Raw genomic sequence first — 15,050 nt, forward strand, 5'->3', positions numbered from 1 at the left:
CCTTTGTTCCACCATTATTCAGATGGATCTGTGTTAATATACACTCTCACTATGGGTCTATAGGACATGACAGTCCACCATGAATAATTGTGCCCACTGTGAATTGCATGAGATCCTTAAATAGAAAATGGCAGAGATTACCAAATGCCTACTTGTATACAATGTGGTTTATCCTTTGCTATGCAACAGCGAAGAGGAGACAAAACTTATCCTAGCATTCAAATGAGCATGTATAAAGCATGTTAACAGATTGCTGGAAGAAAACGTCTCACTTGGAAATTTCTATATTTACTTAATGACACCAAACATATAAGAAAATTTCAGTATATCAAAAACCACTTGAGCTGACTTTTGATTCCCAATTATCCTCCCCCCTCATCTTAGATTTCATATAATAAACTGAACATAGAGCAACCAAGTTAAAAACACATGAATAACTTTTTGATTCCTTGTCTGAAAGACAAAATAGTTGAAATAATGAAAAATACGATACAAATGTAGAATAGATGAAATGTATGAGGGATACGAGTGCAAGAATTGCCCTACATGTTTATTATATTTAGAGATAATAATGAAAAAAAGACACTGCACTGAACAGGAAAGAAAACTTTTTTTTCCTTTGTAGACAACAGAGGGTGTTGCTGGAGAGTTTTAACACATTTTCTGTCAATTAATGGGTATACTGTATTTTTTTTTTTTCCTTCAAAGTATGTAAGATCTAAATGGTATTTTGTCAAGTGGCCTTGTGCAGAAAGTTTGACTTGGAAAGCAACGAGCCCAATAAGTCTAAATCTAGGCAGCATCACTTTTATGCAAATTGTGATTTTTCTCTGGTTTTGTCAGTAAAACATAACAGAAAAAGTGATTACACTTTTTATATATGAGCTTCTTCCCAACTTTATGTTCAATAATTCTCAATGCACTAGCATTGCTTTATCTCTAAAGAACAAAGGCTTTTCGAGTTCATTTGCCCACAATAATATTCCCTTTACCTGTGCAGCTGACTGTTTACATTAAGCAACATCTGTGAAAAATAAAAGTATCCCAAAAGCATACAAATATGATATTTCTGATGAGCAAATTGAAATCATGTTACTCTTTGTGGATATAAAGCTCAAAAAAGTGTGATGGATTGGCATCTCTCTACTGAATTTCTCTGGCATTATTGACTTCAGAGATGATACCACACGGGATAGGTTTTAAAATCTACCTTCAATCCATTTGTTTATATATTACTGTACTTATCTGTAAATTTAAATTATTCTTCCATCAATTTGCCACCTATATGGTTGGCATTAGAGTCCATGTCCCATTAGGAGTATTGCAATTTAGGAAGGACGAAGGCAATAATAGCAATGACCAGAATCTTAAAAGCCAGGGCTGTGTATTCCTGTTCATAGCTCAGGGAATTGGGGCTGTTTATTTGTTTATTTACAAAGACTTGAGAAATGGGAGAAATTTTAATGGTTCTGGCATATCAAAGTAATGGTTATAAAATGGGCACTAACTCCTTTTTCAAGAGGAAAAAAAAAAAAAAGATGTAAATTAAATTAAAATAAAGTTAAGTTAGATCAGGAAAAAAAAATCTACCACTGTCGTGGTTTAACGACAGTGCTCGGGTAGTTACTGTTGATTTTTTGGCATCCTCATCTTCCTCCTCCTGAACCCTTGATGGCCCAGCGTCGTCGTCGTCTCCGTCGTCTCTATACCTAGATTTGGCAGAAGATTCTCTGCGTTCTAAACGACCTGAATCTCTATACCATTTTTTCACCTTCTCTACAGGGGCAGCTTGCACTGCTACTGCTCGTTTCTCTGACCTTGTTACAGGGTCTGCCACAGAGGTTGAAATACCCCCCGCAGGGTCAACTTGCACTGCTACAGCTCGTTTCTCTGACCTTGTTATAGGGTCTGCCACAGAGGTTGGAATACCCTCCGCAGGGTCAACTTGCACTGCTACAGCTCGTTTCTCTGACCCAGCTACAGGAGCTGGAGCGGCTGCAGGAGCTGAAGCAGCTGCAGGAACCAGAGCTGGAGCAGCTGCAGGAGCTGGAACTGGTGCGGCTGCAGGAGTTTGAACTGGAGCAGCTGCAGGAACTGGAGCTGGAGCAGCTGCAGGAGCTGGAACTGGTGCGGCTGCAGGAGCTGGAACTGGAGCAGCTGCAGGAACCGGAGCTGGAGCGGCTGCAGGAGCTGGAACTGGAGCGGCTGCAGGAACTGGAGCTGGAGCGGCTGCAGGAACCGGAGCTGGAGCAGCTGCAGGAGCCGGAGCTGGAGCAGCTGCAGGAGCTGGGACTGGAGCAGCTGCAGGAACCAGAGCTGGAGCGGCTGCAGGAACTGGAGCTGGAGCGGCTGCAGGAACTGGGACTGGGGCGGCTTCAGGAGCTGGGACTGGAGCGGCTGCAGGAACTGGGACTGGAGAGGCTGCAGGAACTGGGACTGGAGCGGCTGCAGGAGCTGGGACTGGAGCGGCTGCAGGAGCTGGGACCGGAGCGGCTGCAGGAGCTGGGACTGGAGCAGCTTCAGGAGCTGGGACTGGAGCGGCTGCAGGAGCTGGGACTGGAGTGGCTGCAGGAGCTGGGATTGGAGCATCTGCAGAAGCTGGGACTGGAGCGGCTGCAGAGTCCACCGTAGGGGTCACAGTGGCCGTTGGATCTGTCACAGGGCTTGGAGTGGCTGCAGGGTCTGTCACTAAGTTGATAGCAGTATCCATGGCAGCTTGATAGGCATGAGCCAGGCCCCAGCATGTTACAATGATTTGTGTTACTTCGGAACTTCCCGAATCGCGACACCTTTTATTCAAGCATTCTGCCAGTTTTTGAGGATTTTGCACTTGTTCAGGGGTGAATTTCCAAAACACTGGGGGTGCCAACTGGTCTAGATGCCTGCCCATATCCTCCCATACTCCCTGCCACCCACAACTATACTGCCTCCGGGCAGATCTCCGGATGAGCTTCCTAAGTAGTTGTTTAACTTTAAGCAGAACCTGAAGTGCATTCAGGAGGCAGAACAACAGGACTATGCTGGTCTGAGTATCCCAAGGATATTCAATATCTTGGAGAGCTATTGTAATAAACTCGGAGGATAAGAGGGTGGTGAAGGAGGAAGGGAGAGTGATCAAGGAGGGTACAGGGGTGGTGAAGGAGAAAGGGAGAGTGATCAAGTAAGAAAAATTATCTTCCCCTTTCCCCTCCACAGATTGACTCCCTAATGAAAAAAGGCAACAGATACAATTGCTAATAGTTCCCAAAATACAGTTTCCAAAGTATAGAATCGAAGATGTTACTGAGTACAAATACCAGGTTAGAGTCATGGCCAGATATTTCATCATCTCATAAGCCACTGATACAACACACAGTACCATAATGGTCTGAAACCAGGGCCCAGAGAGGATAAACAACATGACAGAGAGCACATACGGAAAATAACGTGCTATAATACTCAATTTGGAAAACAGGCGCAGCACAGTTGAGATTAAAGCAATCAGCATTATGACAAGTGACTATTAAGCAGGTCTAATACTTATACCAATTTTAGTTTAACACACTCTGGTCGGATCTGCCGTTATCTCAACCTTTCGAGCCCCACGTTGGGCGCCAAAAAGACTGTCGTGGTTTAACCCGGCTGGCAGCTAAACACCACGCAGCCGTTCGCTCACCCTCCCCCCTCCCTCTCTGGGACGGGGGAGAGAAATGGAAAGTGAAGCCCGTGAGTTGAGATAAAGACAGTTTAATAAGATAGGATAATAATAATAATAATAATAATAATAATAATAATAATAATAATAATAATAATAATAATAATAATAATAATACAATGATGATAATAGTACTACTAATAATAATATGTACAAACAAGTGATGCACAATGCAATTGCTCACCACCCGCTGACCGATGCCCAGCTTAACCCCGAGCAGTCCGGCCCCCTCCCCCCGGCTAGCCACCCCTATATATTGTTTAGCATGACGTCAGATGTGATGGAGTACACCTTTGGCTAGTTCGGGTCACCTGTCCTGGGTCTGTCCCCTCCCAGCTCTTACTGCACCCCCAGCCTGCCTGTTGGCAGGACAGAGCAAAAGTCTGAGGTGTCCTTGGCTTGGTATAAGCACTGCTCTGCAACAATTAAAACATCGGGGTGTTATCAGCACTCTTCTCATCCTAAGCCAAAACACAGCATTCCACCAGCAACTAGGAAGAAAATTAATTCTGTTCTAACTGAAACCAGGACAACCACTAAGGACACTTGGAGAGCAGATTTATTTTTTTTTTTCAAGAGAGGCTATGAACTCTTTTATCTTGGAGTTTGTAAAGAATAAGCATCTGTCAAGAAAGGTACCTAACAAGATCAGTTTTGGTCAAGGTCATGGACTTAATGACCTCTTGAGGTCACTTTTCAGATTTATTTTCTAAGGTTTCTCTGTCAGACAGATAATTTAACAAAAAAGCCCTGAACAAATGTGTCAAAGGGCAACAACCTTTCTCTGTTGGTAACCCATGCTAGAGTCAACAATAAATTGAAAGTCACCATATCTTATTACCAGTTGCTGAGCTGCTTCGTTCTCCAGGCATGATATTGTGCTATTAATGTAATAACCCAAAAATTAATAACAGGGCATATCTTGATATAAAATTGCACTTATATTACATCCACTATTTCTACTATTATTTGTAATTTCAGGCTGCCAAGACAGGCAAATGCTCAGAAAACGCATGATAAAATCTACTACTAGTACACTAATGAGTGTTGAGTTTCACCCAGACTTCTTATTTAAAAATATTCAACATGTAAGCTAAGATGACTGGTATGCTCTACCAAGAGCAAACACTTCAGTTCAAACACCAGCCTCAGCTCTATCATGCCAGAACACCACAAAGAGGAAGACAAGAGCATGTATTTAAAACAGGAGGAAAGGGGAAAAAGTGTTTAAAATAAAGCCTGTTATGTTCAGATTTGTATTCCCTTTTCTCTATGCTTCAATTGTCCAAAAAGCTGTAACTCTCTAACCTCTTAAAACTGTTGGTCAGTTACTGTCAATAAAGAGTGTATCTGTGATTGCAGAAAGCAGTCTGAGCAATCAATCCTTCATTTCAGCCTGGAATCATAAATCTGGTATTTGTTTGGCTTTGGGGAAGGAAAAGGTTATGGCTGATGTCCATCAACATGGTCCTATTTAGCCATGGCTGTGCAACTTAGAGCTTGGGGGAATCAGATTCCACAAGTGCCTGAAGGCCAGTAGATGCTACAGGAGACTGAAAATCAGACACTTTGTAGTGATGAAACTCCCTGGTGTCTGGGAACATGACATGAATTTACTTGCTTGGGAAAACAACAACAACAAAACCCATAATTCTTCATCAACATGTAAATATTGCCTTAGTTTCCAAAATTTTGAGAAGCATAAACTACTCTGAGTAAGCTGGAAGAAACTCAGCAGGCAATCTAAATATGTTTGCTTCCTTCATATACATGGCCATATGGACACAACATAAGTTTATCTGGCCAACACCCATAGCGATATGCAGTTACACTACTTTTTTTTCCCTGAAAATCACTACTATATGGTCCCAGAAATGGACTTGGGACATCTGTATGTAAAGAAACAGTATCTATCTCATCAGATACTGTTTTGGGGGAATACTACTTTGTGTATAAGTTGGAAGGTGGAAAAACTGGCACTGACTTTAAGAGATGACATTGATGGCTTTTTATGTAAAGCCTTTCTGAAGTGCTCATTTTTAATTATGCTACGCCCATAAACATTATGTATCCTGTCCTGCAGACTGATGAATCTATTTATATATGGAAAACAAATACATATTATTAGGAGGGCTACTTATGATATAAAGATCTCTCTTCAGATTTTTTTTTTTTTTAATGGGCTGCTTACTGCATCAGTAAATGCTATTTGCCTTGCATTTAGTCCCAGGGGACAAGGAAAAGATGAGTCTGTGAAATTGACTGCTCCATTAACTTAGCTTTGTTTTAAATAGTGATAGTACTGCTGTGCACAGACTGCCTCAGAGTTGGAGGGGCAGCTAAGTTGACTTTCACAAACCTTGTGAACCACAGTAATATTACAGCAATAAACCATACGACCTGAGACACTGCAAACCCTCGTGATAAGGTAACGCAGCTAACCCCAAAATGTTAGAAATACTTAGACAAACAAGATGCCATGCTACAAGTATATTTAAACTTTGAAAGAAAAGCACACGCATGCTCTAATGTTCAGCGAAGTACAATCTTATGTTAATTCCAAATCAAGAAAGCATTTTCCGTAGTATTCTCCTGTGATCCAATTGGATTTAAACTTTTAAAGTGGTTTGCTGAACTGGATCCATAAAAACAATTAGTTTTTTTTTGTTTGTTTTTGTTTTTTTTTTTTTTTTTAAAAAAAAGGAAGGAATTATTGAAAAGTAAAACCTGAAAATGTGGCTCCTGACCTGAGTTTTATTATGCTTAGCCTCTCACTAAAATCCCTTGTGTTTTTCTTGAGGTTCTTTTGGACAAGAGCATTTCCTTATTGCATATGAGCATGTTCTGAAAGCTATGTAAGCTGCCCTCTATTCTCTCACAGAGTTCTGGCTAAGGCTGTGAAAAACTATTTGGAGAAGTAACCCAGAATACCAAAATTACTTCTCTTGCTTGAAGATCTCATTACTTCTGTCACACTTGAATGCAGTTAAATGAATCCCTTCCTCTCAAATCTCTACCTTTTTATAATTTCATTCACACTTGCATTTGTAAAGGAGAAGGCAGGAAAAAAGTCCTTCACGCAAGTACATCATTGACTCAAGTAAGAGACAGAAAATGCCTTTCTGCACTGGGGGAGGAAGGAAGGTGGTGCTCCTGCAGAATCAGCCTAGGAGGAACTCACCACTGTTCAGCGTCTTCCGTTGTGCTCTGAATACATGAGCTACCACATGTAGAACATGAGGGCAGCATGAAGTGATGCTACAAATGCATTTTGGAAGCTCGTACCACTGCATAACCCTCTTTTCATCCGTGCTTCCCCTTCCAATTCCTATCCTTGATGACTACTAATAGGAAACGCTAACTGTAAACCCACATGTAGAGTTTAGGCTGCATGAAACTAAGCCACGGGCTCCAAACAGATGGCTTTATAATGTATATTAAGTCCCAGCTTAATATATGCAGAGGACCTACAGATTTCGCTGTTGAACCTACCAACACTGTCACTGGAGTAGAACATAGGGACTTATTTTTAAACCGGCAATGTTTTTTAGAACATTTAGAACTTTTAGGACAGCTTTTTTGAAGCTTCTTAGAAAACGATTCCTCCATTTTCAGAGCTCACATTTGTCCAGTTTTGGTTTACCTCTCATTTTCACGTGCACTCGGAGCTAAAAATATGTCCAAAAATGAGTTATAAAGTAGGACATATTGTTGATTCTTAGAGATTTGCTTTCTGCATTCATACACTCTACAATGCAAGTTTAGGAAGTGTACATTTGTGAATGAAGACTCCTTAAAAACTGACAGTGAAATATACTGCTCTTGGACTTAGCTTTTCAATAACACCCTTCTCTATCTATACTCATTCTCTATTGTGTGGTAAGCAGAGCTCTGCTGCCTTTACTGAAGATGATGGAGAACAGTGCACTCTTGTGGGGCAAAATTAAAACCAGCAAGAATCAAATCTATCTTTTCTGAAAACAATCTAAGTTCCTACAAGCAGCTGAGTAGCTGCAGTAAGAGAGAGTGAATAGTGTTTCATTTCACTGGGCTATTCAGAAGATACACTGAGCACAGAAGCTTGCTTCTACATTTTTTTTTCCAAATGAATATCTTTTGCTGTGCACTAGGAGTCTGTCTCTCTCACATCTCATGATTTTAATTCAAATAGTAAATTTAGAGAGAAGCAAAAAAAAAAATCAATAATAAAAGAACTAGTAATTTTCAATGGATTAAAAATCAATAGTACTTCTCTCATAAATGCTTTAATTTAGCAGGAAAGCTAACACTTCATGATCATCTGGCTCAATGAGACAATCTGCCACTTCACTTCAAGAAGCAAGCAGCACGCAACCTGTCAAGAGCTCCATTCTGCATTGCAACATGGACAACTCGATGTGATGAGGCTTTCTGTAATCTGGCTCCTCTGCTACAAAATCTGCTCATTTCAACAGTTTGTTTTCAGTAAACCCAACAGTCTATGGCGTCTGCATGGCCCAGACAACCGGTTATCAGACAGACAACCCTTTCCTGCTAAATCAATAATTCAAATCCAAAGCAGTGACCAAAATCAATCTAATGGCCAAAGGTCACTGCAGTCTGATGGATGTGTGGTGACTGGTATGAAATGAGTTTGTGCTTTCACTCAAGGCATAATAGTCACCATTCCATTTAAGGAAAATATAGAAAGCATCTTCGCAGTTGATACCTTTTTCTGTGCTGACAGATTTTAAAGAGAAACACACAAGTGAGTCTGAAGTCTCTTTTCGCTCTTAACCATACTGCATCCAAGAGTGAGCTGTGTGCTGTCATTTGAAAAATGGTCTAGTTATTTGCTTTCTTTGTGAAAAAAAGTAGATGTGTGTGCTACTAACTATTCATATGTATGGAAGTCAGCTATAAATATGATTTAGGAAGTTGCAGACCTTTCAAAATTTCCTTTCCAGTCACAAGTATAAAATCAAAGATGTAAAACAGTACACACAGTAAAAAGATATCTTAGGTTCAATGTATCTGATGGTCATTACCTGCTCCAACAACTTTATCAATTGATATATTGGAAGCATCTAGTTCCTTGGCAAATTCATGTACAGCTTGATTGGGATCTTCATATGTATGTGGATCTACGTAAGTTCGCAGGCCTGGGAGTTTTACTGTGTAAAAACAAATTCAGAGAGAAAATGTTACTTAGACTTAACTAATCCTTCTAAAGAAAGCAAATGAGACAACAGAAACCAAAACAATAGCAGAAAAAGGTACACTGCTTCTTCACATACCAAACAGCGTTTGATGACTCTCCACAAATCTTAATATAGAGTGAAACTGAAGCCATTGATGTAGTTATTGCATAGAAGTTTGAAAAACACTGCACTTGCCATATTTGCTTGTCAAATACTAAAATACTACCTGCCCCTCCCAGCTTGCTCTGTTTAGATGTTGCCTGATTTTTTTTTTTATTTTGTATTTTTAAGAACTGCAATGAGACATAAAACTAAATGGGTGATGCTACAGTCAACCTGAAAAGTTCTCAGGAATATACTACAGAGAGCACTTGAATTCACACTTTTTCTTTTTGACTCCTCCAGCAAGATGCATAAGAAAACTACACATGAACGCTCCCCCCCCCCGCCCCGTTCCTATGTTAATACTGTACGAGGATGGTAGCCACATTAAAGTTGGGATCTAGCGCTGTTACCCTAGCATTGATGCCATTATTTTGTCCCCTTGAACAATCCCGTCGCCAGAGGTTCCTCTGTTTGCCAGAGGCAAGCACTGGTTCTAATGACCGAATGATTTTAAAGGTGGTTTCAAGCTGTCCACATCTCCTCCTCCAGCAGGATTGGAAGCAGAAGCATATTATCATTTCCAACCCTTCTCTCCACAAAGATGCTGAAAGTAAACCATTCCACCTCCCCGGCTCAAGCCCATGCTTGTGCTCATACCTGGTAACTTGTGTTTGCCTCTGAATTCATTTTAGAAAGCAAAGATATTTCTCTAAAAAATAGTGAAATACCCAGTACATCTGTCTTGATGTTTGCTGCTTCTACCACAAAACCTGAGCTCCTGGCTGGACATGTATTTTGGCTTTTCCTAACTGAATCAGTTGGTTGTGTAAAAGATATTAACTCCTCCTCCAAACATTGCCTTAACCCACCTAGTAATATCCTTTTCAGCTTGGCATGATTATCCTGCACCCAACTGTTGAGTGCTAGCATACTTAAACACAATTTGTTGTGGCTTGACAGATGGGAAAAAATACCTTTCTACCATTAGTTAGAGCTTGCCATTGTTTTGTCAAACAATCCCAAGTGTATGTGGAAAAAAAAATCCATTTTATGGAGATTTATTGGCCTCAGAATTGACAAAGAAATAATGAAACCGAGTTCCCAAGCTAATTGCCACAAAAAAACAAAGCAAACTAAGAACCCCGCTCTTAACAGAAGGGCTGCGTGTGTGCAGCATTAAATGCTGAGTGTGTTTCCTTCAAGAGTCTGATGATTACAGAATTACTTGCAAGTAAAACAAAAAGTAATTGGCTGTATATTGCTGTTGGTTAAAAACCTTGTAAATGCTCCTTTCCGTCCATGCTGAATGTACGTTACTGGCTCCCTCATACCCCCAATAAAAATAACAACAATTAAAAGCTTCTGCTCTGTGGGGATTTTGGCTGCAGATTTTTAATGCTGACCCCAGAGGTTCCCAAGATCAGGTGATGGTGACTGCAAGGAGAATAATCCCTTCACACCAATAATTAAGGGCAGCCTGTATAGTAACTGGGTTCTGTCATGAAAAACAGATAATAAACACATGCACATGTGTTAAGCTGTACTACTTTACAGCTCATTCTGTGCAAACATAATAATTTACATTTTCATTTTACCAGCATGAATTGCCCTGAGGGTAGCAAAAAAATAAAAAGGGTCTAGCCAAAGAAGGCAAAGGGAGAGGATCTGAGGAGGTGAAACACATTTTTGCTCCTTTGAAGTAATATTATAGGATTTGTAATAAGGCTGCAGGGAATAGTTCATGGCTGGAGCCTTTTTTAAAGTAATTCAGAATAAACTGACTGAAATAAACCAGCTGCTGTATTTGAGATGCTGAAAGTTTACGACAGCCAGGGAAGTTACTTTACCAATTTTTAGTTCATAGGAGCTATTTTCTTATTCTTTGAGGAAGACTAGTTTAGCAGAATAATAAAGTTTCAACAGCCAAATGCATACATACACACAAATTCTAACAGATAAACGTCTGCAAAATCAATAAATCATTTTCAATATTTTCTAACAAAAATACCAGATTCATGATCAGCTCTGCTTTGACTACACAGTGGATCAGCATGGTGCTGCTCAGAAAACAGTACATAAATATCTAAAGCCAAATTAAAAGGAATTTAATCCACAGGAATTTAACTGCACTGACATGTTTAAGAATAGTGATTGCAACTTTCCATTGTGTGGGAGTAAGGAGAGCAAACTCTGACCTGTTATTTGTCTTCAACACTTTTTTTACTGGCTGCTTTTATTTTATAACCTCATTAAATTTGGATGATGAAGCATTAATTCTATGGGCCACATGTAACCGTACAGATTTATTTTTTTTCAGGCTAGTTGGTTAGCTGTAGATGGGCTGCATAAGGGAAACCCGTGGCTATGGCTTGCATATCCCTCGACAGTGCAGGGGACGGAGCACACATTTGTGGATACAGCTCTCTGGAGATAAAGAAGGGCTCCTAACTTAAAATAATAATAATACGAACAGTCAGAGAACAGTTATTCCGCTGCCACTGGGATTAGGAAGCAGTTCTCATTTCCAACTACTGCTGGTAAATCCCTTATTAAAATGTTAATTCAATTATATTTGGTGGGGAGGCATATTCGGGGGGTTGGGATGCTGACACCAGTGGCTGTCTTCTTGAGGGTGGTATGGAGTCACTGTCATGTACAAAAGGATATGCACGGAAGGAAAATGCTTCAGCATAAACCACATTAAACTTACAATATGCTAAACAATAGAAATATACAGTTCAATGTGGTTTACACAGTATAGCAGGGTTCTTGGCTGGAGCTGAAGCAGCTTTAAAGACTAACTGATGCTTCTTATTAAAGGCATGCTCATTAGACACCAAGAATTCTGTGGGTGGAAAAAAAGGAGTTTCCAGTCCTGGTGTTTATGAATGGCACTGTCTGCTCTGTGCAAAGATGAAAAAATCAAAATGCGGCGATTAAAAAAACATGAATTTTCTCCCATTCCTAATCAGGAGTTTTAAACCATCACCTTCCTCTCCCTTAAACTTCTCCTCCAAAATTAATTCATTCCTATTTTGAAGAGGTTATGGGCAGAGCTTTGATTGTGGCCTTGTTTTTGCAATCCACAACTCCTCTGCTGCGGAAAAGCACTGCCGGGTTATTCACCTCACAGACCTAGGCATGGAGAGGAGCTGCCACACTGCAGCAAGACCTCTTCCTCCAACTATGGTCATAGCAAGTGACTTCTTCTGGGTAACCACAAATCAGTCTTGGGCTTAGAAAATCGGTTCCTCCCTCAAGCACTTCCTGGATGGGACCGTGCTGCATGCTGTTCCTTTCACAGGACGCAGCTGAATGACCCAGGAATGAAGGGACATTTAGCCTCAGCAAAAATGGGTATGAAAAAATAAAAAATGGATATGCTTTGGGTTTGGCTTTGGGAGAAGTTTCAAGAGTAACCCAGATTCCTCAGGATGAGCATTAACTATTTACATTTTTTGTGATTCCAAGTCAGCAGAAAGGCTCTCTTCCTAGCTGCGGGTGAGACCCACAGAAAGCACAGATATATGCACTCTGGCAAGTGGAAAATCAGGTCTTGAACAAAACATAATCATAAAGAGAGCTGGATTAAGAAATCCCATTAATTTGTGGGATGTTTGTTTAGTAGTTATTCTTAATCTAAGAAGCTACTCCAAATCACTTTTCAGCCTATGCTTACAACAATTCGCAGATAAATTTATTATCAGGTCACCTGTGTTAAGCAAGCAATTTTCATGGTCCCTTCAGCAGTCATCAAGACCCATTTCATTGATTTTATATTTAGCTTTGAGAAAAAATGTCATTGCTTAGATGTTATACAGTTGATAAGGAGGAAGTTGAAGTTACACTCTGCATTTCAGTAATGCACAGCAGAATCAATATCATATTGCTAACCACATGCCTTGTTTGAACATAGACTGAAATGTTTTGCTCATTACTAACCTGAACATAAATGAATGAATCTGAGGCTAAGACTGATTGTTTGGGGAAAATCTGCTTACCCACAAGAGAAGAGATAATTCTCTTCCCAATTTCACTCTGGTTTAAGTGAGTTATGGCTTTTTTCTTTTGCCCTTTTTTTTGAAAAACAACAATTATCTAGGGGATAAATTCAAAAGATCTGAAAGCATTAGAAGGCTTCAGTAACTTACAATGGCCGTTCCCAAAATGTAGTCTTTTCTCATCAGCACCATGTTTAGACTTCTTGTATCCACAGAATCTAGAAGCAATAGAGGGGAAAAAAAATGAATATAGAGAATTGTATACGTTAACTGCAGGTGGAAAAAGAATAAAATGTTTTTCCTCCACAATTAAATGCCTGTTTGAAAGTTTAATGATATTTACATTCTCTGTACCCTATAGAGGCATGTTATGTTCTCAGGGAATTTGAGGAAATTGGCTAATGAGAGGATTTGTTGATTTTTGACCCCTACAGTTTAATTTTACAATTGCCTAAGAATGTGTTTATAGCATTTTTTAACAACTGCTGCATGATTGGGGTTGCGAACGTTAGTGGGCTCATTACCTAGCATAAAGCAGTGCTCAGAGCTCCAGGGGCAGCAGACAAAGGAGAAGGTGCAAACCAGCCACGCTCCCCCTGACGATGCCTGATTTGCCGTGCTCATCAAGGCCCCATAAGGAAATGCAGGAAGGAGTAAATGTGCAAAACAGAGGACAAACTAACCTCCCAATCAGGACGTACACCACAACCGTAAGGAGAATGATGGCAACTGCGGCTGAAATGGCAATCATTACCACCTGGCTATTCTCACTGGAAATGGAGAATGCTGAAAAGTTAACACAAAAATATATAAATAACCCCCCACGCACAAAACATTAATTACACCACAACTGACACTCATATAGGGAACAGACAGATTGAGTCATCACTATATAGCATTTGGTTTCCTGCCAAATATTTAATCTGTGAGGTAATTTTTCATCAGACAAATAAATACAAGGGAAGAAAATGAAATAAATCTTTTCTTTGAAAATTTACATGAGTTGTTGCTCCTACTGCTGATTTTTACTATTGCTGATTGTAGTAACAGCTGTTAAACTGATTCTTACACATACATTTATACACAGAAACATACATACCATGACACACATATTGTTTTGTTACAGACAATAAGGAAATTTTCCTCTGTAAGAAATCCCAGCCAGTAGATAATAACCAACCTTACTCTCACTTCCATGTGATGGAAAGTGTTTTAAGGAATTAGGCATTGCAATTAAACCTAACAGTATCACTGAAGCACAGATTCTACCTATGTATACAAGACTTATCTAGGTTAATCAGTGCCTATAGAAGAAAAGAAGGGTTTTTTTCTCCTTACTGTGGATACTTCACTGCAGTGCCTAAGCCCAGCCTTGGGCACACTAGGCTGCCATAGACTGGACACCTTTAGAGCTTTGGTATGGTGAAGCATCTTCTGTAGACACCTATCTATCTTTGAGTAAGCAGAATTAGGCTTCTCACCATAACATTTCAAGTTAGTTGTCCACAGTGAGGTGAAAGATAGCCCTCCTGTTTCCCATAAATTGGGCAGTTTGTCTGTGTGATGCCTGGAGTCACACCTGTCCCCATGGGGAGAACCGCACTTGTGTTGCTATGACATGGCAGCAGTTAACTCAGTTAGGTGAGTTGGTGTTTATCTGTATAATTTGTGTGTTCTTTATTGAGATACATGCAATGCTCTCTGCTGACACCTTCCACATTTTAGGTTAGTTACTCTACCTTTTCTCCCTTTTTCTTTTATCTTTTTAAACTTCTATTTTAAAATTACTTTAAAAGCTCATCAACTTCCAAGTTATGATATCTTTTATCATCACAACTGATTTCTTCTCCTTGTTGTACTCTGTCCTATTGTGAGTTTCATCCATTATGCCAATACTGCAGGTAATCATAAAAGTAATTGTTATTATTATTATTATTTTCCTTAAACAAGGACCTCATTTATTTGATTTCCAGAAAGCTGAGGTGGGGGAAGAATAAGGGGAAAAATGAAATACTTAAAATATCTCAAAAACACATAGATGTTAAATGCAAGACCAATTGGCTCATGCTT

General features: G+C 39.9%; 1 protein-coding gene across 1 annotated transcript in view; it reads right to left on the reverse strand.

Moving 5' to 3' along the window:
* Nucleotides 1–15,050, reverse strand: part of EPHA3 (EPH receptor A3) — a gene marked incomplete at both ends in the record, with an annotated part of 219,328 nt that overhangs the window by 37,952 nt on the left and 166,326 nt on the right. The window contains 3 exons of the mRNA XM_084306056.1: nucleotides 8,722–8,847; nucleotides 13,131–13,198; nucleotides 13,664–13,766. Coding sequence (XP_084162182.1) covers nucleotides 8,722–8,847; nucleotides 13,131–13,198; nucleotides 13,664–13,766 — 297 coding nt within the window. The remainder of the gene's footprint in view (nucleotides 1–8,721; nucleotides 8,848–13,130; nucleotides 13,199–13,663; nucleotides 13,767–15,050) is intronic.

The sequence above is a fragment of the Netta rufina genome (genome assembly GCF_964035555.1).
Source record: "Netta rufina genome assembly, chromosome: 1".
Classification (NCBI taxonomy): domain Eukaryota; kingdom Metazoa; phylum Chordata; class Aves; order Anseriformes; family Anatidae; genus Netta; species Netta rufina.